We start from the raw sequence: 27,992 nt of genomic DNA on the forward strand, positions 1-27,992 counted from the left end.
AAGAAACTCTCTCAACGTGTCACATCGTTTATTAATGCAGTACACATTAGACCCCAAATCTGCACTTTCTAAGCATATCATGTGTAGATCTTTCAGATTCTTCTGCAGTTTGAGGTTATGTCTACAGGGGTACCCTTAAGTGGATGAACAACACATTCTATAATTATTGAAAATATAGTACAGAGTGAAATGACTTAAATATAATTTAGGCACATTTGATTATGAAAATAGATATCTCTCAATACAATACTTCTCTGTCTTGATAAAAATAATAAAGCAAAGAAAATAATTCACATCTGAAGTTGCTTTCCTTCACCTGTAAAGGTCTAATCTCTCACTAGGCTTGTGTACCCTTCACTGTTAAGGAAAGCTTTGCATATGTATAGAAGAATAAGCTACGTAAATACTGAAGACATGTCATTCTCCCATAGGAGACAAAGCGGTTTGAATGATTCATTGCCTTAATTGATGAGTCTGTAGACTTCAGAACCCATTTGGACACAGCTTATATCCCTGCTGTTGGGGTAGACAAAAGGACACGGGTTACTGGTAAGGAAGGACAGGCCCTACCTCTGCTGCTGCAGAGAGATGACAACTCAAGAAGATCGGGCTAAAATTTATTAAGACAAAACCAGAAACCATAAGTAAAAGGACCACAAGTGCTGACTGGTGTCACATCTTGGAGCAGCCAAATGCCTTTATTTCTATTTAAGTTTTTTGGTGGCTAGAATCAAACTGTCAGTTTAAAATCCTCTCATTCTCCATTGGAGGGTTGTAGCTGCAATTCTATTATGTTGACTTTTAAAAGACAGTTTTGCCATCTTCCTTCATATTTTATAGCTTTGATTACAGTGGATCGGGATTTAATACTCATTTCTAAGCTGGCCCTGTTTATACTTTTTGGCATTTGAATTAAATGAATATTAATAATACACCTTGGTTTTTTGGTTTTGAAGTATCTTGCTATGTTTGTTTTGACAGTAAGGAGGAACTAGCTTAGTAGTGTAAATAGATAAAATTGCCTGTTCTGGCCTTGAGCGGAACTTGCTTAGAATGAAATTCTAAGGAATGCTCATTTAAAAGTTGTAGCTATAGGTAAATTCTCCCTCCATCTGGAGAATTCCACTGTGACTTCAGCTGACAGCTTTCCTTCCATTCTGTCTCAATCAGTAAGAATGGACGATTTCTTTAATTTAGCTACTGTTTTGTTCTAAAAAAATAAACTTTAGAAAAATGAACCTGAAAAGAAAGCCTTGGGGAGTGTGATCTCACCATATTGGCGTGACGTGACAGGTACTTAAAGGGGGGGCATCACTAAAGCTATTTCTAAACCTGATCATCCTTTTCCAAATTGTCCGAAAGTTTGACAGTTTAAACATCCATTCCTGCATCTAGAGAGTCAATAAATATAATTGCATATGTTGTGCTTTTCATAAATTAAAATCCTTAATGCATTTCAAACCAAGATGGTATTTCCACATCATGTCTATTTAAAAGCAAATATAAGAGATACTATTCCTGGTCATAAAGCCAGGCCAATCCCCGATTCCACTCAAAAGGCAGTAATCTAACCTAGCCTTCCTACATATTAAGTGAGTGCTTGTCTGTTAAAAAAAGAACGTGGAAAAAAGGTCACTTTTTTCCCTTATGCACTGCTGAGAACAAGCATAATCCTCTGAACGTATTTTTTTGTTTTGTTTTTTTCCTTACAGAGTTATTTCTTTGAGACAGCTGAGTGGGTGGAGAAAGTAGAGTGATAAGGAAAACATTTTTCATCTTGGGCATCTTCCTCCAGCCCTAGGATTCTCATCTGACACTCTGTGACATATGTAGTGGGGTCAGCATCTCTTCAAATATAGCTCCCTTCACGTTGGAACCTCTCAGGTTCGCTTCTTGAAGATCACACCCAGACAGATCGCAATTCTGGAAGACAAAAACGACGTTCACGTAACTTAACACAGAGATTTACGGCCTTCTCTGACCAAAGGACTCCTGGGGCACGTTAGGAAAATGCTCCTATATAACATAACTCAGTTATCTGTGGGAAACTTCTGCTTTAGAAGAAAGTCAGATTTTCTTCTTTCTGTGTTGGTGCTCTAGCTGGCGCTCAGGCTGACCATGACTACATGCGCCAAAGGTTACAGGGAAAGCACATCCCTCTGGTCATGGATTTTGGAATCAGTCCTTTAAAATCCAGAATGCAGTAACTATTATCTAAATGACTCTACCACGGTTCAAGAACAAGGAAAGGCATGGGGGCGGGGGGGAGGGGAAGACTACTGAAAAATATCTGAGAGAAAGAGATTTTACTTAATAATTAAATTGTGGAATAGAGTTTTCCATTCTCCAATCCTAACATTTTTATAGCAGGGAATTGCCTTTTTTAACCCCAAATTATGTGTACAATTCAATGAGTTTTAACAAACGTATAAGACAGCGTAACCACTGCCACAGTTGCGAGCTGCTTGTAAATTTCTCTTGAGATCACGGAGTGACAGACGACAGATTTTTGGATAGGTCCCTGGGGACAGTGGGACAACGGTTAGAGAGAAGGGTGGCTGCACAAAACCTTTTAGGACAGAATGTCAGCAGCTGCCCCTCACCAGTCAGCCTGATTAGTCTCTGTGAGCAGTTGGACAGAGGCAGGCTTTTGCTGTTTAACCACACTGACTACGCGGTAACTAAAGCCCAGGAAAAATTTATCATCTTAGGTGACAGTGACAAACAGTAAAAAGTAAATAATTGTGGGTATAACAGGTTTATACCTTCAGCCTTAGGCTGGTTCTTTTTGCCTTTAAGTGTAACAGGGCCTGCTACTCTGCTGCTAAGAGCTATCAAGAGAGCAAGGCAAAAACATTTAAAAAGAATCAACAGCAAGTTAAATTTTGACATTTTGTTCTCTACAATCCAATCTTTGCCAGATTTTCTTGTACAGGGCTATACTGTTCAATATGATAGCACCAGCCACATGTGGCTATTTATATTTAAATTAATTAAAATTAAATAAAATTTATTTTTATTTATTCATTTTTTGCTGAGGAAGAGTGGCCCTGAGCTAACATGTGTGCCGATCTTCCCCTATTTTGCATATAGGTTGCCACCACAGCATGGCTTGGTGTTAGTCTGCGCCTGGGATCCAAACCTGCGAACTTGGGCTGCCAAAGCAGAATGTATTGAACTTAACCACTATGCCACCGGCTGGCCTCATTAAATAAAACTTAAAAATCCATTTCTCAGTTGCTCCAGCCACATTTCAAGTGCTCCATAGCCATATGAGGCTGGTGGCTACTGTACTAAACAGTCACAGGACATGTCCAGCAGTGCAGAAGGTGCTACCAGACAGTGCAGATGTAGGCCTGTCAACAACTATCGAGTCTGCCAGCTAAATGTGCAAATCCTGATGACATACAGAATACAATTCTGATGAAAAAGATAAGCGGACAAAATTAAAGTCTCAAATTGAGATTCAAAAAGAATATAAATATAAAATAGGCTTTCCCTGAACTTGATTTCAAACATGGATATCATTTAAATTTCTCGGGCAGTTCAAGAAATATTCTGGCCCCATTTAATTGTGTGTCGAATTAAAAGTTAAGAAAAATACAATAAATTAGATTAATAAAGTATCTATCAAATTTATCTACTTGTGGGCGACCCAAAGAAAAGAGGAGAAATGAAATCAACTTAGACTGAATGCCAGATGGATCTTCAAATCTGAAACTGGCGTCTACAACTTAGGTAACTGAATCCTGCTCTGGAATTCACATTTGTTTAAATAAGCAACTGAAAGGAAAACATGCCTCCAGCTGTGCAGGCATGGCACCTGGCAGTTTTTACCAGCCAACTACTTTGTTTATGATTTCAATAAATTTTGCATGAGATACTCAGCAATTATAGAATAACAAAAACTCTTTAAAAACCGGTGACTCACCTCTAAATCAGTTCCTGCCAGAGTCGCCCCTCTGAGGTTGCAGTTCTTCAACTTCGCATTTTTTAGGGTAGCAACCCTCAGGTTAATTCCCGTCATCTGACTTCCTTCCATATCCACACCTTTCAGATTAGCACCTGAAGGGAACACATTTGGGGAGTAGTTGAACTTAAAAATATTTATAGTCATCTACCTTCAAAAACACCACAAGGCGACTTAATGGAGGCGAATGAGACAGGCTCCCTTAACTTTTGGAAATGACTGAGAACTACAAACCTGCGTATCCCAGCCAACTGCCATGTATAAAGAGTTCATTGTTAACAATCTGTTTGCTTATTCTATGAATTAAGAACGTTTCAGTCTATTCTTTTGAGGAAGGAATTCAATTCAGTCTTCTGATAATCAGCACTTTTATAATATGCCTCCATAAGTTTATGGCAAAGGATCTAAGTACTCTGTCTTCTAAATGTACAAATAAATGAAGTGACCAGTTCATAGACACAACAAAGCAATAAGGAATTCATAAACAAAACTTTAAATCTAAAAATGACAGAAACTGCCTGGCTTTGTGCAAACTGAAATTCTTAATTTTGATCATTATAAGAGTATGCTGTTCTGTTTGAAAGTTTAAGATGTTGATATTTAATTCTCCAACTCAAGCTTCATTAAATATTAGAAGCTGGATTTCTGGAGTTCCCAATGTTGCTTAACAGCCCTTTGCAAATTCTCCAAGGATGATGACAGAGGAAGTCTACCCCACTATGGTTATCATGTTTTATCTAAAACAATTATTTTGCTGGCTGTTTACTTAATGGTATGTTTTCACCTTAGAAAATGTAATTATAGATAGAATCTCACCTTCTAAATTAGCTTTCAGACCAGAAGGATCTTCGAAGTTGCACAGTTTCAGGGATGCTCCTTCTGCATTAGAACAGAGCATCTTGACTCCCTGGAGATTTGCACACTGGCAACGAAAAGAGAAAAGTCCATGTTTTAAGGTTAAGAATTTTGTTTGGAAAAGAAAAAATTAGCTCAAATAGTAAAAGAAAAAAAGAGAAAAGGGGGGGGAAGCTCAATTCAATACCCTTACAATCAATATGTGTTTACAATATTTTTCCAATTGAACTCAATAAGAACTGAGAACTGTTTTAAAGAAATAGTTCTTTTTTTTTTTTAAACTGAAGTCTTAATTTATTTTTTATTTTATTTTATTTTTTTAAGATTTTATTATTTCCTTTTTCTCCCCAAAGCCCCCCGGTACATAGTTGTATATTCTTCGTTGTGGGTCCTTCTAGTTGTGGTATGTGGGACGCTGCCTCAGCGTGGTCTGATGAGCAGTGCCATGTTCGCGCCCAGGATTCGAATCAACGAAACACTGGGCCGCCTGCAGCGGAGCACGCGAACTTAACCACTCGGCCACGGGGCCAGCCCCAAGAAATAGTTCTTTTAAAAGAACTGTTTTTATTAAAAGAAACAAAAGCCAAATTAACAACAGCATGCCCACCTCATATGAGAGTTTAGATAAAGAACTTGGGGAGTGAGAACTATGACATCCCTATTTCTATTTTTATAAACAGCCCTGGGCATGACAATATGACAGCTGAAATGTATGGGTAAGGAAGGCATAAACTTGTTTGGGTATGGGTTTTCCCTCGTTACTACTGTAGGAATCAATCAATGAAATTCTTGGGGTTCAATCATGCTACCATCACCTTCATTTCAAAGGTCAGAATACTAATACCAGCAATTAAAGGCATCATTGAGCTACAAAATACTACAAGTTGTTGGTCGGGTCTTCCTGAACCAACTATTGCTACACAACATCGTCAACCTTGAGCACCCAAATCACAGTGCAAAATACCAAGAGCAAAAAGCTACAGAACATATGTTAGAATTCTGAACTGTTAAATCATCTCAAAGGATTCAATGCCATCAGAACTGAACTCTAATAACTACTAGATAAGGCAGAAAGCAATCTATAAAGTTGACATTAACATTAGGCCTTCACAAATTGACCACAAAAATAGACGAATGTAAAAGTGTTTGAAGAACTGTAAGGCACCATAGAAATGATAATTGTAGTTCTTATTAGAATCAGAGCAGTGAAGAAATCTGAAATCCTAAGGCTGATCAAGTTATGTAATAGCCATACCTATCAAGAAAAATCCTTGTTTCATAAGTGTAATTTCATTCATTCACCCAATAGTCAATTCTAGTGAAAGGGAGATAAGCTAAAGATCATTTCAAATCACAGATAACTGACACATGCATGCACAGTCCTACCCATACCTCCATGTTAACACAAGGTAGCATGGAAGCTCAGACTGACAGGAAGGAGAATGAGGCCCTGAAAGGAGCAAATTAACTAAAAGATGACTGGATTTTATATACTTGAAAATATAACAAGACAGGATGCTGATCCATGAAAATAAATGTCTCTGGTTCTCTATGTAAAGCTCTCAGGTAAAACAGAATGTAAATATTATCAAAAGTTCCCAAGGTAAATATGTAAGTGCTACTCTACACTCAAAGCTATACTATAGAATCTCACAAAGAAGCAAATATATAAGAAAATCAGTGAGGTTTTCTATCTTTAACTATAGAAAGCATTTCTTCCTCTATTCATCAAATGGTAAAGCAGGCCACCAACACTGAGAGTTTAGGACCCAGCTACTAAGTAAACCAGCTTTGCAACTGTAAGAGCTGAGCTTCCCATATCAAGGGACAATGGGTTTTGATGAAAGCAGTTAGCTTATTACTACTATTTTTTAAGTATGATAATGGTATTAAGATTATCTTTTTAAATTGGTCCTTTTCGGGGCCGGCCCCATGGCCGAGTCGTTAAGTTCATGTGCTCCACTGTGGCTGCCCAGGGTTTCACCGGTTCGGATCCTGGGTGTGGACATGGCACTGCTCGTCAGGCCACATTGAGGCGGTGTCCCACATGCCACAACTAGAAGGACCTGCAACTAAGATACACAACTACGTACAGGGGGGATTGGAGGAGATAAAGCAGGAAAAAAAAAAGAAGATTGGCAACGGTGGTTAGCTCAGGTGCCAATCTTTAAAAAAATAAAATAAAAAGGTCCTTTTCTTTAAGAGATAAATAAAATAAATATTCACAGGTGAAATTATGAGTTACTTCAAAACAATCTGTGGAGAGATATAGACAAAACTGTTTACGTGCTGATATTTGTTGAAGCTGAGCAATGGAGGGACGGGGGATTCATTAACTATTCTATTTCTGTATATGTTTGACATTTTCCAAATGGAAAGTCATTAAAAAAAGAAACAAGGAAAAGAAAATACAAACTTTAGAGTCTACTTCCAACCCTGGCAACAAACTAGGCTTTTGGCTTGGGCAAGTCTCTAGGTTTCAGGTTCTCAGTCTGTAGAACAACGGCGTCATACTCGATGATCATCAAGGTCCCTTCCAGCTGTTACCATTCTGTAAATCTTGGACTGGGAATGTGCAATGGATACATAAGAAGTGAATTATTATACCAGCTTCTACGCGGCAGGCTAAAGTCAAGTGGAGGCAGGTGGAGCATGTAGAAGAAACACTCTAGAGCATGCTGACAGAAGAGTGTGGCACAGACATGGGCTGCTTAACAGTGATAGCAAGTGAGATCACCTGGGCTGACAGCAGACTCGAATGGTTCCTACAGGAAGGTTTCACAGCCCATGAGGGATAAATTGGGTGAGAAGTTCAACAAGAGCAGTGGAATCATTAGGTACACTGTATGTGGCAAAGTGCTCAGCATACATATTTTGCGGACACTGCAATACATACTGCTGTTCATCAGCAGTCAGCTTCAAATGCAAGGATTAGCAATTAGTTTTGACTTTCACAGCCTACACACTCTGGGCAATGACTCTTCAAAATGAGCTGTTTTTATCATTCATAATTAAATTTGCAATTCTATAGCACTTCAGTTTATCAAATACATACATATACACACACACTTTTTTGGCCTCACATCAATTATACAACGTGAGTAGAACACGTATTCACAGATAAGGAAATTACGGGTCAGGCTCACAGTTAGTAGCGCTCTAACTAAACAGAACTCCAAACCATTTGTACTGAATGATCCAGTCTGTCGCCTTATCTTTCTTTTTCTTTTGGTCCTTAAAAAAACCAAGCTGCCTCCTGACATTTCACTATTTAAAGATTAGGTCCTTTTCTTTGTGGTGTTAGTCTTTCGAATATTTTGCTACCAATTTGATCCTTCATCATAAGATGGAACAAGGAGAGTGAAAATAATGAAAATGTATATTGGCAGATTTTGTTATCAGATCTTATAAAACATTCATGGAAAAACAGGTTACAACTAAGGAATAAAACCAAAATTATAAAATTTGGTAAACATTAATTCAGTGATTACTAAAAGCAAGGTCCTATATTAGATGGTGTTAATTCCAAAGACATACAGACATGGGCCTTAGTATAAAGTAAATTAAAGTTGTTAGAAGTAGGTTTCACTTTTGGTCCTGCATATATCCTCTAACCCCGAATTAACTCAGGTAGTTGTTACGTGAGTACATGCATTTACATGTGTAAAAACACACACAAATCTACCTCTCTCTCTATATATATGCACACATATACACAAGTAAACATAGACATATACAGTCATGCATCGCTTAACGATGGGGATACATTCTGAGAAATGCGTCATTAGGCAGTTTCGTTGTCGTGCAAACATCCACAAACCTAAATGGTACAGCCTACTACACACCTAGGCTGTACGGTACCAATCCTATGGCACCACCGTGATATTGTGGCCCGTCGTTGACCAAAATGTCGTCATGCAATGCACCAGTGTACACGTGGAGAGGGAGAGAGCCACTAAGATACTAACTTACCCAGACTGATGCATATCACGTTTATTTACAAAATATCTGTCAAATACCTCTAGAGCAATAACATTTCCCCACTTCAGAAATGAGGGTGAACAGAAGATTTCCAAGGTCCTTTTCAACTTTACCCCAATAATTTACTGAAAATATAAGTCCTGATAAATAAAAGTACACTATAATGCGGAGATCAGGATCTAATTTCAAGATTAATTTCTTATTCGTTGCTAAATCTTTCAGGTCTATGTTTAACAAAGGATATCAAAGTTGCAAAACCAACCCATTTCACTTTCAGAGCTTTCAGTGTCATCATCAACTCAGTAAATTATGTTTTCAAGTAAGAGCTTTAGCAAGAGACAGGTATAATTTCTGCTTTTTGAGGCTCTTCAAGACTAAATATTTAATCTTCTCCTGTCATCAAAACTGATTCTTACGTCAAGCACTGATCCAGAGAGATCAGCTCGCTCCAGATTCGCGCAGCAGAGGTTGGCATGTGCAAGATTGCAGCGGCTTAGATTGGCCATTTTGAAGTTAATGTATCGAAGGTCCAAACGAGAAAGATCAGCACCACTGAAGTTTAAACCCTAAAATTAGAAAACACAAACTGTCACAATATTTAAACCATCTGTTGTACTAAATTTAATTACTATAGCCAACCACCAAGTTTTTTAAAAGCACTTGGCAGTTCAGTCATTTGGAGTTTATTACAAAACATGAGCAAATGGAACTTAGATATATAAAATAAGTGTTCTTAGTAAAAGAAACTATTTACACATAACATTAGAATGCAACCTGGCTACACCTCATTTACATGCAGAAGTTTCTAAAGAGGGATCTCTGTGAGCCAGGCACCTGTTTTTAAGTATTATTTTCATTAAACCTGGTTGTATTTAAATTATCTTATTAATTCAAGATAGTTTTATTTTAAAAAATTGAGTATTTTGGTTTTTAAAATCTTTAATGCTATAATTCATAAAAGTATCTGCCACTGACTAGCCATATAAAACAACTGTACAAACACTTCAATTTTTATTGTAATTGCTGGAATTTCTATGTATTACTCCAAAACTGCTATATGAGACATAACAAGACAATAAAAAAGGCTATTACATCTCTTATTTGCTAATCATTTTAGGATTAAATCAACGCTGTGACTCATAATTAAATCATATCTTGCATGAAAACGGAAAAGAAGGCCAAAAAAAAAAAATCCTAGAAAATGTAAAACTTTAATCACAGATTTGCTAACACAAATAACTCATGTAAAAGTCTGCTTTGATTACCTGGCAACGCAATTCTGATTTGGTTGGAGTAGCTAGCAGAAATCGGACAAATTCCTTTCGAGATATTGGTGAATGATCCTCTGGTGGTTGAGAATTCTTGAAAAGGATATTAAGAAATTAATGGGGGCATTTTGGGAGATAGCTACAATAAATGTAATACTGGTTAACATAAAAAGAGCCTTACCTTTATTGCCACTTCTAGGTGTTCAATCAATGAGTCAATACCAAAAAATCTGGCTTCTTCTAACACACCTATCATAATAAAAATGATTTGACTTTTATAGAAAACTACTCATTTTAATATTTATAGAACTCTTTATGTTAAATTCTCACAATAGAAGTGAAATTCAACAAGCAGGATATGAATCAATAATATAGAAAAAAATTACTAATGTTTAGAACATATTTATAGACTATTTTTAAATATTTGTAAAACAAGGAAGTTTCCTAAATAGTTTAATTCAGCAAAAGAAAAAAATGGAAAATTAATGAATTAGAATGAAAGCCTTCCATATTTCAAAATTATTTCCAAAAATTACTTTAAATAGGCCACAGGCAAAAAATCCTGGTATCAGATGTTCCTAAAATAACTGATGTAGTAATTTGACTGTGAATCCAATAATAAGTGATTAGTTCACCTAATCTTAACATTTTGTTGACCTTTTTCAATGGAGCAGATCTGAATAGGTTTGTCACAAATGTCTTTTACTTAACAAATCAGAAAATTGTAGAAATGAATAAAGGTAAGTCAGCCTCAAAACAAAAGTCAAAAGTATAATCTAGAAACCTTTCTTATAGGAGAAGCAACTTTAAAAAAAAGACATCTAAATGATAAAAGGGATTTTATCTATGATTTACTTTTCTTAATTTGGTAAAAAATCTGTACATTTTCTAGGTGACTCGGTATGTATAGTTTCCCACATCTGTTAGTGAGCATCTTCATCTGTGTGTGGGAATGAATTTGGAATCCATTCTCCTTCAAATGAAGACCTCGCTCACACAGTTGGATGAGTCTACTTGTAAAAATCAGTAAGGACTCAGAAATTACAAAGAAAGTAAGAGACGTAATCCCTCCCCTCAAACGGTTCCAAGCTAATAAGGGTAACTATATGTGGATATTGAAAAACACTGCAGGTATTCAGGAAGATGATGATCTTTCCTGGGAAAACCCAACTCCATCTCCAATATTCCAATTGCAAAACAAAGGTCATGTGACACACAGCACTGTTCAGGTACTCGCTCTGGCATAACACTTCCGGCCTACACCAGAGTGGCCTCACCTCCGGCTTCCTCATGAAGGGGCAGCCATACTCCAGTATCTGTCCCTGGTAGAAACCATCATAAAAGGTTCTAGTGGGCCTCGCTCAGTGTGCTGAGACCTTCTGAGTAAATCAGAACCTCCTGGGGAATGTGCTAAGGTTTTTTCCTAATTCTAGGTTTGGAACTAAACCTTAAAAACTTTCAGAAAAGCCTTATAAATTCAAAAGGCACCCACAGAGGACAGCTGAGGAAAGGAAGTAACATTCAGCATATTTTCTGTTAGCACCAGGAGGACCAGGATTTGAAGTCCAGCTCTGCCACTCACTACCTTTTCTGTCTTAGACAAGTTACTTAATCTCTATCAACTAAAGTTCCACATCTGTGAAATGGGGATATTACTACCTTCCTCACAAAGTTGTTAGAAGTATTAGAAGAGACAATGCATATATATTATCTGATTCTGATAATGCCAAGCACCTGCTAGGTCCTCAAATGATCACCATGATTATTATTAAATTCTATGATTTCTGACATTTAAGACCATTCTCTTTTTACTATATCAAAATGGGGTTCAGAAAATTCATGTTAATTTTAGAGAAATAAATATTCAAATGCTGGAAAAGTTCTCAAGTTAGTAGAATAATTGGATTGCGGTGAGATTTAGCTAGGAGGTAGGGAAAAGATGATTTAAGTCAAGAAAAGAGTTTTGAAGACAATGAAAGAAGAAAAGGAGGACACGATTCATTGGAAGAAGTGAAGGGCATTAAAGGCAGGGAACAAAATGAAATAATGAAGGTAAACAAAAACACACTGATGAAAGCATAAATTAGGAAGAGCAAGAAATAGGTTATCTAATAAGTGGGAGGAAGATAAGTTACTGCAGATTATTTTAAAGCACATAATTACAAGGCAACTTGATGCCAATGTAAAGAGTTTGGGTGGAAACTGTACTAATCGAAAACAATGCTTTATAAAGTGAATCCAGGAGAGAGCTCTGCTTGCTGAACGACTGAATAAATAAGATCCACGGCCGAGAAACAGGAAAGAGGGACACCAAGCGCAGCTGGTAGCAGCCTGCCCAGCCGAGGGCTGAGAGCACAGACATGAATTTCTGATGTCATTTTCCAGGCAGGGAGGAGACGAAATGCTGTCAACGATACAAGGAAAACTTAAAATGGGAAGCATGAAAGAGCCCCTAGGACTCTGAAGCTGAGGTTTACATGCACTCAGGGGAAGAGCATGACCTCAGAGTGAAAAGCAGCAGGGACACAGGTGCAGAAAAGAGTGCACAAGAATGGATCACTGGTTATTTCATAACAATTTCTGCAGAATGACTAAAATAACAGGTTATAGAAGGTTTAAAGCAACAGTTGATAGAAGGTAAAAAATAAAAAAGCAACAAGAATTGAGTTTTGAACAGTTATGGAGCTAGATGATAGGGTCAACCAGTATCATTTTTCAGTGGGCAGGCTTTAAAGGCAGTATAAAAGTTACTACAGCAACAATAAAAGTTATTGAGCGTTCTGTATTTTACTACAGACACTGAAAGCCAGCAGCCCCCAGGCTGATTCTGACGTGTTTGTATGTAGCGTTTTCAAAATCAGAAGACTTCACATAAAATTTTAGATTTCCAGCTTTTCTTTAAAAATCAAGGCTCTGGCACCCTAAGTCCACACCCTCACATGGCAATAATCTGTGGAGGCTGCGTAGGAATGTGCACTCAAGATCACCACACCCCCCACCATTCCTCAAGTCAGACCAAAGAGAGTCCCTTGGAGGCCTATGAGCTTTGAATATGCAACCACTGCTTGACAAGGGCCCTCGTCTACAGCATCTCCATGAACCGCTACAGAAATCTTGTGATGCTGTCAGGGATGAGGGTATTTTTAATAGTTTTCAAAGGGGACTCAGAGAGACTTTTCCCAACTGAATCCTCAAGTAAATTGTAGCATTGAGATTCCAATCTGATCTTATGAGTTCAAAGAATAATACCCACTTGACCACTCTACTACTCAATATAATGGGAAGGTCCATAACTTGAAGCCAGATCAGTCACAATTCAATTTAAAAACAACATCAAAATCCTTTAAAGTCTCTTGTGATAAATCCAAATCTATTTAGAATCTAAAATCAGAATTTACAGGTTAGATATACACCCATATACGCAGACTATCTACCTGAAAGACGGTCTGCCCATGCCTGCATCTATTTCTATACACTTCTGTACTCATAGACATGTAAGAACACATAGTTCTAAAAATGGAAAAGATGTACCTTCACTTTATGAAAATATACTGTTACTAAGCAAGTGAAAACAAAATAAAAACCATAAACTTACAAAAAGGTGAGGAATTATATTGAAAACTTACCCAATAAATTAATGCCATCATTTACAATGAGCTGTCCATGACGCAAATAGTTCAGAATGGGTTCAAAGTACTCAGGACTTCGGTCAATTAAAAAAGCTCCTCTATGATCTTGCTTATTTCCCCAGACTCCTGTGTTGCATTAAAATGAAGAAAGCCCCCCATAAACAAAAAACAAAGTTAGAAATTCATAGAAGAAAAACTGTGTAACATACCAGTAAGTTTTTGCTCTTATAAAAATTATTGATATCATTAAAAGTACAGAAGGACAGGAGTTGTAAAGTCAATACAGTTACAAATAGATCACGCAAATGTGCAAACGATGTGTTGCACTCACCTTTGTCCTTAAACATGTGGGCCAGCATACTGTCGGGTTCTTTATTCACTAAAGTGCTCCTAAGAATTCAGGGAAAAAAATGGATTTCTCCATTTGTCTTTATAAACAAACATATTTAAGTCAAGAATATACTCGATCCCAGCTGCTCTCTCAAAAAGATGCATGCTATAACCTGGTAGGAGTGGTGCTGGGAAACAAAAATGTGCAGTAAGTTGCCACTTATCAAAATCCCTTCTAATCTGGCACTTCCTTTGATTTAGATGTTGTTTTAGTTTCCTTTAATTTAAAGACTAACATATCCTTTTAGCAAGCTATCATATCACAATATTCTTGATCCAAACTTAAATTTTTATCTCTTTAATATAAGGAATTGCAGACTCTGCAAATTTCAGTATTGTTAATTTTTACTTGTGTTGCATAAATAGTACTCAATATCTAAAAAGCATGTTCTAAAACACTAAATTCATGCTTTTCACACTTTTCCCGGAATGACTTGTAAAGCATTTTTCTACTCTTTCACTGAAAAAAAGCTTTCTAAAAAATGGTTTCAGATCATATAGTATATTTAAGCAGCACTGGAATATCTTCTAAGGAAATCAGCAAATTGAAGGAAAGAACAAATAGTACATAGTGCCCCCAACATACACACACACACACACACATGCACACGCACCTACCGTGTAGTTGTAAAGTACCGCCCTCCAACATTTAATGTTAGCCAGTCTGTGTGTGATCCTGACAACCCTTCAGGTAGTTTAGAATCTGTCTGAGGATCTAGAGATGACATGTAGAAAATAATAAAGACATTAAGATTGGGGATTTGGGGAAGATGGCAATAGCATAAGTTTTTAAAATAAAAACACACATAAGAGTATACCAGAGCTACTAAGACAGGAAAACCCACACCCATAGACAGCATCTAAAATAAAACTAGGTGATAAGGTATTCCCACCAACACCAACAGCTAGAAGAGCAGCATGGCATCAGCAGCTTTCACAGAAGAAGCTGAAAGAAACAACAGGGTATGTGATGAACCTAAGAATTCCAAAGTAATCCATAAATACTCACTTCAAAGCTCAGGGAGCCTATGTGCGAACAGCAGACGGCAAGTGGAAGGGGTGTGCCCACTCCAACTGTGGGTAATGGAAGTAGTGTGCAGTGAGATCTAAAGAGGCTAGAAAGGAACTCTCAACACCCACCACACAAAACTCCCTTCAAGGACAAAGCTCCAAACTGAGGATAAGATGTCGGGAAAAGAATCCAAGTCGAACAGATTACAGACAACAGAGACAAAAGAAAAAGGAGTCCGGATAAAAGTCAAAAAGGTCTAACAGAACCAGAATACATTAGAAAGTGACTTGCAAATTTTTTACTTCACAAAACAACAGAAAAGGGAATTCTAGAGCCATGAAATTAGAAGAACTTTCCTAAATCAGCCCTCCCTTCTCAAGTTAAGGAAAACTAATTTCATGTAAAAATGAGGAACAGAAAATCCCAAACAAAATTTTTAAAAGAATAAGGAGAATTACATCCCTATAGTCAATGAAAATGTGCCAGAAAGAAATGCCCACAAAATGGATAAATACTATAATCTAATATTGCAAACCATGCTAAAAGAAGTAAATAATACAAGGTATGAAAGAACAACATAAATCAGAATTACAAAATTCAGAAATGAGAGGAGAGAATTAGAAATAAAAAGAAAAACCATTTCGGAAATGCAGATTAAACTAGACGAAACACAGGAGTAAACACAAGCAGATGATGCCTTAAGGGAAGTAAAAGATGAAGAAGGAGAGCCTTAAAGATCAAAAAGAAACCAAGAAAGAGGTAAAAAGAATTTAACAGAAAATTTCCAATAGAGAAGACAAACGTAGAAGACCCAACAGACATACAGAAGAGTTGTGAAAGAAAAAATCAAAGCAAGACGACAAAATAAACACATGATTTAAAGCTCAAGAAAACTTCTGAAATCAAAAACCATTTGAAACTACATATTGAAAGGGATCACTGCACATGGGAGAGAATCTACCCAGAAGCCAGAACCAGAAATAGGCCACTAAATTACTGCACTTTAAAAAGAGACAGTCATTCTTCGGGTGACCTCGGATGACTTATGAAAGACCAACACTTCATGCTAGAATAAAATGGAGTAACATATTTAAGATATTTAAAGAAAGAAAATGTGAACCTAGGATTTTAACAGCTTAATTGAGGTATAATCAATATACAGTAAACTACACAGCAGTAAAGTTTACAATTTGTTCAGTTGTGAATATGATTTTATATCCAGCCGAATTGGTTTTCAAGGATAGAAGACACAAATTGCTATTAACATGCAAGACGTCAGAGAACATTGTTCTAACAAGTTCTTGCAAAGAATCTACTAGAGAACAAGTTTCAGACAACCACGGAAGGCATCCACATGAGGACTGGAGGTAAGCATTAAATACACTTGAAGCTATAAAACCAAGTGACAGTTTTAAGGGATAGAGTATAGTATTTAAATAATGGCTATATATTCTGAAAATGTTAAAAACAATACAATTTTTTAAGTAAGGGAAGAAAGGAATGAGTATACGCAAAAAATGTTTAACTGTCTTTAGTAATCATAGTATTGAAAGTATTGAGATTGTTACTGACACTTTTATGTGTGTTTTGTGTGGGATGAAATAAATGAATAATTATGTGACATTATAATTCTGTCATTCCCTATATCCCTGAAAACCAGGATCATTGATATGGAAGAAAAGAGACATCAGCTTTGGATGTAAGACAGAAGTTGTTAGATAAAAATCTTATAATCCTCATTATAAACCAAAGTATTAGTATGAACTCATGAGATATTTTATCTATACATTATGTTACATATAAAACTTCATATCATATAAGCAGCTTTCACATATATATATGTGAGCAGCTTTATATGCATACTATATATAAATTTTGTCCCTAGCTTGCTATGTATTTCCAACTCTGTCCACCAAAAAGCCTAGTAACAATGATGAACCAGTAGCCATCTCCCTACCACTCGGATTGTGTCTTGAAATGACATTTCTCACTAAGAGAAATCAAGGCTTCTTGGAAAACACATTGATATGGGTCTAGGACAGAAGGATAAGATGAACACCTTGTTATTCCAGACAGTAAGAAAGCTAGAAAAAACTAAAGAGTTATGTTAAAAGGATTTGAGGAAGTTTCCACTGGCCAAAAGTAAAATAATCTAGGGCTGGTCTGGTGGCGCAGTGGTTAAGAGTGCACGTTCTGCTTCTCAGTGGCCCGGGGTTCGATAGTTCGGATCCCGGGTGTGGACATGGCACCGCTTGGCAAAAGCCATGCTGTGGTAGGCGTCCCATGTATAAAGTAGAGGAAGATGGGCATGGATGTTAGCTCAGGGCCAGTCTTCCTCAGCAAAAAAACAGGAGGATTGGCAGTAGTTAGCTCAGGGCTAATCTTCCAAAAAAAAAAAAAAAAAACCCGTAAAATAATCTAGGCTTCAATAGACACAGAGGATGAAAATGTAGCAAATATTTTTAAATCCAAGAGTTCATAACAATAAAACAAACACACTAATTGATCACTTTTTATTTTCTTGTTTGTTTCTATGTATGCAATGAACCAATTAAGCAACCACTGCCCGCCAACCACTCTATGAGGCTAGTGTAAAGGAGATGAAAATAAACGTTTGCTCAGTTTTAAGGTAGAGACAGAAGAGTACGCACTTACTTCTAAGTTGGCAACCACCTGTGCGATGATCCTTAGAACTCCCTCCACTCACCAAATACAATTACTGTGACGGCTTAAACAAACACTTACATATCAGGGTGTCATTGTACGGAACTAAATATATCAAATACTCATTAAAGGTTATTACCCCACTTAAGTCTTAGGCTCTTTCTTTTGAGATACACAGCCGCATAATTTTTCTTCCAAATGAAAGAGTAGAGTGTGTATGTGCGCGTGCGTGTGGTTAATCTCGTCACTTTTGATTGATTTGATTTCATCACGTGAATGACTGTCAAACACTACGTATCCAAGCAACACATGGTTAAAAAGATGTAATGTAACACTTAGAGAAATTCTGACAACTACTATCAAGGAGAAAATTTTAAAACAAGACAATTGTAGTTTCTAAAAATAAAAATACCCTCTTCGTGTCTGCCTTAATGAGCATGTGCACATCCAGAGCATTTTAAAGGCATGGAAAAGATGAGGTATCCATACTAAAATATGATCATATAGTTCAAATTAAAAATTGACTTTAACACACACACCCAATGCAGAGTCAAAAAACGTATGAAGATCTGAATACTGGCATAGGATGCTTTTTAATGTTAAGTTTAGTAAGCCCATGTAAAATATTTGCCATTTCATCTTTTTTATTTTGGCAGACAAAATTGGCTTTTGAGGAAGTCACTTACCAATAAATGGTTCTCCTTCACACACAAACAAAACATCATCATCCCTGGGGAAATCAAAATTTAAAAATTCACTATCAAAATCCAGAAATCACATTAATTATCTGTTGACTAGAGGAACTATTCCTTAGAATTACGTAGAGGACAGGTTTCACTATCAATTTATATTGCAAAGAAGTTGACTAAGTTTCCAGTGCTTTGCCTAACCCCCTCAATTTACCATCTTTGGATTTAAATTCAAATAAGATTCTGCACATGGAAGCACTTTTGAAATGGAAAAAACAAAACAAAACAAAACCTACTATACAAATTATGTGAATTCAGCTGTCTTATCAGTTGAAGAATGTACTATTATGCTCAAAGGATATGATTAAAGCCATAGCCAACTCTTCTTTTTTTACTTTCATTCTGCAACCCTAAATAAATTATTGAGGCTTTCTCCCAACTTATCAGCTGCTTTGTGCTCTGGAAATGAAAAGATACTTTCATAGTAAACCTAGGAAGAATATAATTGGAAGTAACTCTGCTGGAAACACCCACTATACACCCACCACAACCCCAAATGTAAATGACTGCACATGATCCACAATTCTGGATTATCAGTGCATGTCCTCCTGCCCTGCCCCAATCCATCCCACCATTAGTGTAAATAAATGATCAGAGATTATACTGTGAGCCACAAACTGTTAAACAGGTAGATATCTTATAGTTCAGAAGGCTTCAGTCATAACCTTCTATGTCGTAGAAATTTTTATTTCCTATAAGAAATCAGGAATATATTGAATTTTTCTTAGAAGCAGAGGCTGTATTCGTTACAGAGAAATTTAGGTTGCTGTAAATCATTCAACAATGTGACTCAATTATCCATAAAAACTAAAAGAAGCTGGGTGACAGATACTGAAAAACTAGGAAATTCTCCTAACTTATTTGGATTTTAAACAGTCTATAATCTTTCCTCTAGCTCACTGTGTCAGTTAACTTTTTAAGACTAGTATGAAAATTTGTTTTCTTCTTATTAACAAAAATCAACTACTAAACTGTATGACCTGGGTAAGTCATTTAACTTCTCAGATGTTTAGTTTCCTCATTTACAAAATGAAGGGACTAAAAGTGATTAACTTCCATGGCAGTATATTACATTGGAAGGTCATTCTGACCCGGGTTTACATGAAAATTAAAATTTGTATACCATTATAATTTAGAGCATCATTATCTTTACACTTTCAATTTAAAAAAACCCCATGCTTTGCTAATTAAATGAGGTAACTTGGGCAAAACAAATATAACATAACTGGCACTATCAGTACTTAATCTGTGTTCCCCTCCCATCTTCTTTGTTAAGACTCTTCCTGCTCCAAAATTCTATGATCCTATGAGGATGGAATGAGGTGAACTACACACTTTAAAGAGATAAATCTGCCTGGGACATTTAAAAAACAAAACCAAAAAACAAACCAAAAACCACTATTGTGGGGGATCACTGGTGAGTTTATTGGGCTTAAAATCCTATATTCAGCAAGTTTTCACCAAAGTAGGTCTCTGTAATGTTTATAAAATGCAAAGTATTCTTAGGAAATGAACTGACCAATAAGCAATAGCATATAAAATTAAAGAGATTAGATTTCTAACATTAAAAAATGCATATCTTATTAGATCCACCTCTAGTAATATAAAGAAATTACTCATAGCCAAATATGAACTATGCAGAAAGACTATGGGTATATTGGAATGTACTGAGGATTTTCTATCTGATCAATACACTGTAAATCCAAATGATTCAAATTCCAAAGAGCAAATTCTAGGCAATCATTTGCCAAAATCCTTAATTCTCAGCAGTGACTAAACTACTGCTTCAGGGAAAGAGCATAGCACCAAGAAGCTGAGGCACACTGTAGACAGCTTATAAAAATGGGAAGGTTACCTGATCAAAGCAATATCATCAATCAGTCCACCTTTCCCATTATACACACTGGTGGCTTTTATGCCGAGTTTACTGCTGGCCACAGAAAGCAAATCAGATAAAGTTCCATATACAGCGACCACCTGTAAACACAACAAATTAATTTGAACAACTTATACAATGAATTTCATCACTCACAAATTCCAAACCACCACACTATAAACAGGACTAAAAAAATCAGATTATCATAGAAAAGGAGATTTTGAGAGGCTGTTAACAGTATCCCTTTCTTCCATGACTCAGATATTTATTTAGTGCCTAATATTGCTGAAATCCAGAACTAAAAAAGAAACTCAGTGAAAACAGCCTACAATCTCAAAGCTGGTTAGAGTGCTCCAGTTCTTAAGACAGACAGACTGCACTTCACCAGATTCTGACATTTTCTAGCTGTTGACTTGAGATGAATTATTTAACCTCTTTATGCTTCTGTTGCTTTAACCAGGAATGAAGAAAACTGTCACACCCACATCAGAAAATTGTCAGGAGGATGAAACAAGTTAATGCACGATAAGAGCTTAGCAAAGTGCCTCAGACCTATTAGATCTTTATGATGTTGTTTTTACATTATTCCTTTGTTATAGGAATGGTTTATTTTAAAAACAGGAATGACTTACTGCTGTTTATTATAACACTTACCACATCAACTACCACATGAAAGGTAACAACTTCCCACTTCATTTATTTAATTCTTCAATAACTACCTATTTTTTAAAAGCCAGCTTTTAACTAACAATCTAAATACAGCAAAGGGCTGGGTTACAATGACTTGACCTGTCCTGCTTTAAAGCAGGCACAGACTGCTATATGAACAAGATATATGCACTGGCCTAGGCAGCGGGTCAAGAATCTCTACACACAGTGAATCTTTCGTTCCAGCCATGACCTATAACTATGTGCTCCCAGTGGATGAGTTGTATACTTGGCCTATTACCAGTTAGGATGTCTGAAAGTTACGAATAAAAAGTAGGTGAGGAGCTGAACACGAAGCATGAACAGCCAGTTGACTTTCCACAGGACACTGGATAAAGGTGCCATATGAAGGAGGAACTGGCTGGTCCTTTGTTCCCTGGGGACCGGAGGATAGCAGACACTGTATTTGTAGGTAAGGAAATGAAGCGAAGACCAGGGTATGGAGGGAATTGTTTGCTAATAATAAAGTGTGCAGTCTTGCAATAGCAGAGTGCTGATTTCAGCTGTTTTCTCTTGGATCATAAGGATAAAAAGCCACAGAAGTGTTGCAAGCTGGGGCATTTTGGGGAGGGGTTGTAGGCAAGCACAACTTAAAGGGATTAAAAGTCATGCACAACCCCAGTGTCTATAAAAACATGAATGGATAAAGAAAATGTGCTGTGTATATACGCGCGCACACGCGCACACACGCACACACACACACACACACACAATGGAGTATCATTCAGCTATAAAGAACGAAATTCCAATACATGTTACAACATGCATGAATCTCAAAAACATGTTAAGTGAAATAAGCCAGACACATGAAAGGACAAATATCGTGTGATTCCACTTAAATGAGACACTCAGAACAGGCAAACTCATAGAGACAGAAAGAAGAGTAAACGTTACCAGGGCAGAGGGTGGAACGGAGAGTTACTGCTTAATGGGTAGTTTCCATTTGGGATCGGGAAAAGGTTTTGGAAATAAATAATGGTGAGTTTACACATACTGTGAATGTACTTAATGCCAATGAATTACACACTTAAAAACGGCTAAAATGTTGACTTCTATGTTATGTATATTTTACCAGAAAAAAAAAAGCAAAGCACTTGGCACAGTGTCTTGCACACAGCAGACACGCCATAAAGGATGGAAACCAGAGTAAACATGTCCCCCGTATTTCTCATTTTTCACCTCTGTAACAGAGGCTGGAGTTCTAACCGTTATTGCAGATACATGTTCCTGGGAGAAAAGGGAAAGAAAGTACATGAGGCATTACATACAGTAAACCTGGTTGTGCTAAGGCAGAGGGCATGAAGAGAGAAAACAGAGAAAAGAAAGAACCAAAAATGCAAAGGACCAAGAGATTGACCAAAGCAAATGAAAAACAGCTTTTACAGTCTGGGAGCTGCTAAGGGAGGGTAAGAACATCCTCCTTTCCAATATCAGCATTCTTGTCATAGTTGCTGTTACGCTAAGAACTTTCTAAATCTTTCTCTTTCTCCTTTTATTTATCTTTGCTTCTTGTGTATCTTTACAAGGCTTTATTTTGCCTGACATCATCCCCCTGTTGCCCTAACATCAACTTTCTCCCCCAGGATTTCGTTTCACTTCACTCCCTCAACTGGCCACGTCATAAAATGGATGAAATTTAATGCAGCTCTTTATATTATGCTTCTGTATTTAATTTAAATATTAGAGCATTTTATATGACTGACTTTTAAAAAATACATCAAGTTAAATTGTTTTCTACTTCCACATGATTGACTTGATTTTTCCTGGGGGTCAGTTTTTCCTAATGAAAATAAAAGCCACCTGCCATGTTTGAAAGCTGCACTGTCCAGTCTGGAAGACCCTAGCTACAATAGGCTATTTAAATTTTAATTTACCAAAATTAACTAAAAGTTAAAAATCAGTTCATCAGTTACACCAGACATATTTCAAGTGCTCAATAGCCACAGGCTAATGGTTACCATATCAAACAGCACAGATACGGAACATTTCCATCATCACAGAAAGTTCTATTGGACAGTGCTGTTTCAAAGAGCAGAATAAAGTGAAGAACAAGAAACACCTATTTTAATTGTTAGGTTTGACCACAACACAGCAACCCACAGTAACAAAGTGATGGCATCCAACTCAAAAGCTGCTGGTTTATACTGAGGATTGAGCAGTTGCCATCTTCCATTTCTTTCCCATTGAAGTCAAATTTAATTATAAGATAAAAAATTTAAAAAACCCACACATACATACTGGCAATTCTCTGGGCAATGAAAGCACAACAGGTGTTTCTTTGTAGGTTGCTAAACTAAGGAGCACATTCTAGATATAATAAATTGAATTCAACTTTATCATCACTTAAATCAGACCTCAGATAGTATCGAACACAATTTATCATTTCACCAAATGTTTTCCAATCTGACTTATCTGGACTGTAAAGGTTTAATGAGAAAGTTCTGATTTGTATTAGAAGATCTAATATCAAAGCCAGAAGAAAACAGCTGTCCTGGAGCAAGACTGTAAACCTCAGGACAGAACTAGGATCTATCGCATATCCCACTATGTCTGCAGTGCCCGGCATAGTTCCTCATTCAAAGACGGTAATCAATAAGTGTTGGCTGAATGAATGAATAAGGGATACAAAAGGGCTATGACTTGCATAGCTCATTACTGAATATTCTGAAGTTAAAAAAAAGCAACTTATGTTCAAGATATACAGAAACTTTGAACTGACCATCAGGTTGCTCAGAAGCCACTCACTACACTCAGATATGCGAGTCCTCATTTCAAATTCCTTAATGTCAACTTTTACAAGAAATATTAAAAAGAAAATGCGAATTCTGAGGCATATGGAGAAAGGACAAAAAGTGAAAGAATAACGGACTCTTTTGGAGCAGTTTACAAAAAACAAACTAATTCCCAAAACTTAGAAATCCTAAGTTTTTTATTTTTGAGGAAGATTAGCCCTGAGCTAACATCTGCTGCCAATCCTCCTCTTTTTGCTGAGGAAGACTGGCCCTGAGCTAACAACCTGCCCATCTTCCTCTACTTTATATGTGGGATGCCTGCCACAGCATGGTTTGACAAGCGCTGCCATGTCCGCACCCAGGATCTGAACCAGCGAACCCCAGGCCGCAGAAGCGGAATGTGCGAACTTAAGCGCTGCGCCACCAGGCTGGCCCCTAGAAGTCCTAATTTTTTTAGAACTATGGCCTTCAAAGGTTTTTGACCATGTATCTCATCAGTAAAACATTTTTAGGCATGTGTTGAAACATTTGTATATTTACTTATTTTTGAACTATATCCCACTGTCAGAAAGAATATGTTTTCCAAAATGATATGAGGATTTTCATTGACTATAAGCTGGCCAATAAGAATCCTCTAAATATTTATCATTAAATTTAGTCTGTCAAATATAAAATTGACTTTATCATTAAAAAGAAAAAAAGAAAAAATATGAAACTGTTGTCTTTATGTGCTGGAAAATAAGTTTAAATGTCTTGCTAATTAGGATGACCCCATTGGCTAGTATTTCAAAGAAGAATATACACTTAGGGAAAGGTTTTATTGTTAATAGCAGTTATTAATGAGGACTTCAAATAGTCTTCTTTAAAATTTGGCACTTTTTTACTTCTTTCCAGACTCAAAGAGATGCACTGTTTTTCCCTCCTCCTTCACACAGAAGTGGCAGGGCAGCTTCTCATTGTCTACTCATGCTTGCATAATTAACACTGTCTTCAATCTGTAGCTTCTTTGAAGGAATCTTTTAAAGCCACATTTTGTTGAGGGTTTAGTTAAAACTGGATAATACAAATCTTAACCTGGCACTTCTAAGCTTCAGTCCAGCTAACACATTCAGTGACTGAAGGCACCTATTTTTGCAGACTGGAAAAATCAAGTTCTAATATTATTTTATATTTTTAAGTAAAAAATATAAATAAAAGGTATTTCTTCCTAAACTCTACTTATCCTCTTGCAAATCCTCTGTGGTGTACCATGTCACTCTGGAAAGCACTGTTTTCAGGAAGGCACAGCCCTGTGTTCAACATTACAACATTCACTAGTTACACTTAAGTTTACTCAGTATACAGAAGAGTCATGGGGAGCATATGATGGAGTCCCCTGCAGTAACTCTGTGCCTCCCCAACCCCAGGCTTCATGGCCCAGTCTTGCAACCACTGAACAAGTCTTACAGGAGAGAAACTTATTTGAAAAAACAAATATTATTCTTACAGCCAGGGAGCAAAAACAGAAACTAGGTAAACAAGGAGATAATGAAAGTGACATAGATATTTCAACTGGTGGAAAGGAAATCAAACTCTTACTTTGTAGTAGTACTTTGTTTCAGCGTGTTCTTCATTAACATCATGTCACAAGCATGGCAATCTGGCTAAATAGTCACTTTATTTACATAAAAATGCAGTCTGTTATGTATTATTCTGCTCTCTTTTGTTAAATAAGAGTAATGATACTGTATTTTTAATCAGCGGAAGGGAGAGGAGAGAAAACACTGACAACTTTGGCATAGAATATGTTTTCCAAGTGGGTAGTAAAGATTATGGCATGACTTATTTTTAAAACTAAATCATATGAGTATTCTCCAGTCTGGCTTTTTACGATCTTTGTAACATAAACATATTTATCTTTAATTATTTGAGATGTGTTTTTTCCAATCTTCTGAGATTCTCTAGCAAAATATTTTTAAAGCAAAGAAAATTTAAATCCAAAAACCTAACCTAGTCAAAACTAGACAGCTTAAAAAAACCATAAATAGCTTATTAAAGGAATATGGCAAACCTAACCCAGCCAATCTTCCACAAGAACAAAACTCAATGTTTCAAAGTGATTTAGAACATAGTTAAATATTTATAACTGGGTCTAAACATCTTGTCTTTCATGGAATAACACAGAAATGATGGATAAAAAGGTCAATCAGAGGTCTGCTTTGGAGAACACACCACAATTGTAACTTTGAATGTACTATATCTTTTTTCCAGTAACAATATAAATTTTAGATTATGAGTAGCAGCTAACAACCGACAAAACAGGTCTAGAAAAAGTTGATGGTCAGAAATAATGTAAATCTTGTGCAGCACATTTTGAGGTAGGAGTCACGAAAACTCAAGAAGTTGAATTTATGCCAGTTCTGTTTTTTATGAATATTACATCTCTAAGACCAGAAGAATACAAAATTACAGTCAGCAAACTACACTGTGGTTCAAATTTTTACAGCATGTTTACTCAAAATCGCAGAGAAGTTGTAAAACTATTTTTTATATGGTGGCACAATTACGATATTTAAAAATTTACGTTTCCAAAATATGAAGGAAACAAAGTATTCTGGCAAATAACATAGTGAGGCCAATCTCCCTTTACCTTAGACTCTAAGGCTTAGTTACTTCTAGATGTCATCTAGTCACACCATAAATGTCTGCCTTGAACAGTCAAATTTTCCAAACAAGCCGACCAACTTTGAAGGGTGGGGCAGGAGGCTGAGAAGGAACAGGATTCATTTTGGCTTGCTCCGGCGGTGGAAAAATGTTTAGTACCACACCCTCAACAAAGGCCTAACCAAGCAAGGAACAATGTCAAATCAACCCATTTTGGTCTACTGTCACAGTCTAAGGAACTAAAACAAGGCGAAATAATAAAGCAAGCACAGAAGTTTGGCGGCGACGGGGCTCCGGGCACCTAAAAGATGGGTTGGGGGGGACATCAAGAAAATGTCTCTAATTTTCAATCCTCTCTATTCGACTTAGGATGGGAGAATAGTTTATTTATCCACCGATAAAGAGTTTAATTCTTTTTACCTGGTCAACCTTACATGCCTTAGTGGTTACCACCACTTTCTGGAGCAGATCATTACTCAGCACGAAGGGGGAAACGAGCGCCTTCTCTAGCCAGGGGTGGGGGCAGCGGGGTCGTCGAGGAGGAGGCAGGAGAAGGCACGTCAGCGCCAAGGCTCAGGTGACAGCGGCCCCCACGCCCCCCCCGCCCTGGACGCGCACCTGGACGGGGGAATGAGTAAGCACAGGCTGACCTGCGCTCGCCCCGCCGGCAGCCGCGGACTCCCAGGGCGGGCTGGGGGAGGCCGCCGAGCCCCGCGCCCACCTCCCGGACGCCCCGCGCCCGGCGCGCGCCCGCCTCCCAGCCCCCAGCCCGCTGCCCAACTTCAGCCTCTGCCCCGCAGCCCGCCGCGCACTCCGCGGCGCTCGCCCCCAGCCGGCCCGCCGCGCCTCCTCCCGACCCCTTACCTTTCCGTTCTTGGGGCTGCCGTTAAGGAACAGGGTCACCCGCCTCATCGCGCTGCCCCCACTGGGTCCTGAGTGAGTCGCCACCCTCCCACCTGGCTCTCCTCCCACCTTTTTCCTCTCCCGCCCTTCCCCTCCCTCCACCCACTCGGGCTCTCCGCCCTTCGCCACCTTCTTTCTCCGGCCGACAGACACACGCACGCACTCTCCGTCCCACACCCCGGGGTTGGCCGGTCCTCCTTCCCACCCCGCCCCTGGGCCTCTCAGTCAGCCTGGAGCCCTTCCCCCACCTCTCCCAGACTGGCTCGAAGCTCCACCAATCAACCGGCAGCGCCGGCCAGCACACAGCCAATCATCGCCCTGCACTGGGTGGGTCACACTGAGCCAGCCCTGCTGGAGGGAGGGAAGAGAGACCGCAGGCCAGCGGACGGGAAGGGTTATCAGCCAATCAGAGCAGAACCTGGAGCCAAGCGGCGTCTCAAAGCGTTACTGAGCAGGCGCAAACCCAGCACCAGGTAGCGCTTATTTGCATACGGAGGCGGGGCTTGAGGGAAGGAGGTGGGGCGCTAGAAGCGACCCACCCTAGTCAGCGCCTCCCCGCCGTACTCTCAGAGGAAACGGCTGCCGTCAGGACTGGCTGATTGGGTAAGAGCC

The 27,992-nt window shown here is 37.9% G+C and overlaps 2 protein-coding genes across 4 annotated transcripts in view; one reads left to right on the forward strand and one right to left on the reverse strand.

Moving 5' to 3' along the window:
* Positions 1-11: 11 nt before the first annotated feature.
* Positions 12-27,533, reverse strand: KCTD9 (potassium channel tetramerization domain containing 9). Its single transcript, XM_070607105.1, has 12 exons — positions 27,342-27,533; positions 20,374-20,495; positions 18,456-18,499; positions 14,712-14,808; positions 14,035-14,093; positions 13,701-13,829; positions 10,256-10,323; positions 10,072-10,167; positions 9,223-9,372; positions 4,787-4,892; positions 3,932-4,065; positions 12-1,923 (listed from the first exon to the last, which is right to left on the reverse strand). The coding sequence occupies exons 1-12, from the start codon at positions 27,387-27,389 to the stop codon at positions 1,807-1,809; spliced, it is 1,170 nt and encodes a 389-aa protein (XP_070463206.1). The 5' UTR covers positions 27,390-27,533; the 3' UTR covers positions 12-1,806.
* Positions 27,103-27,992, forward strand: part of CDCA2 (cell division cycle associated 2) — a 49,239-nt gene continuing 48,349 nt past the window's right edge. Inside the window, exon 1 of one of the 3 annotated variants that reach the window (XM_070607046.1) lies at positions 27,103-27,853. The gene's annotated coding sequence lies outside the window, so the exon portion shown is untranslated. Of the gene's footprint in view, positions 27,984-27,992 lie in introns of all 3 variants that reach the window. The other 2 variants (XM_070607052.1, XM_070607035.1) reach the window with 2 other exon arrangements.

This window comes from Equus przewalskii, chromosome 2 (assembly GCF_037783145.1).
Source record: "Equus przewalskii isolate Varuska chromosome 2, EquPr2, whole genome shotgun sequence".
Taxonomy (NCBI): domain Eukaryota; kingdom Metazoa; phylum Chordata; class Mammalia; order Perissodactyla; family Equidae; genus Equus; species Equus przewalskii.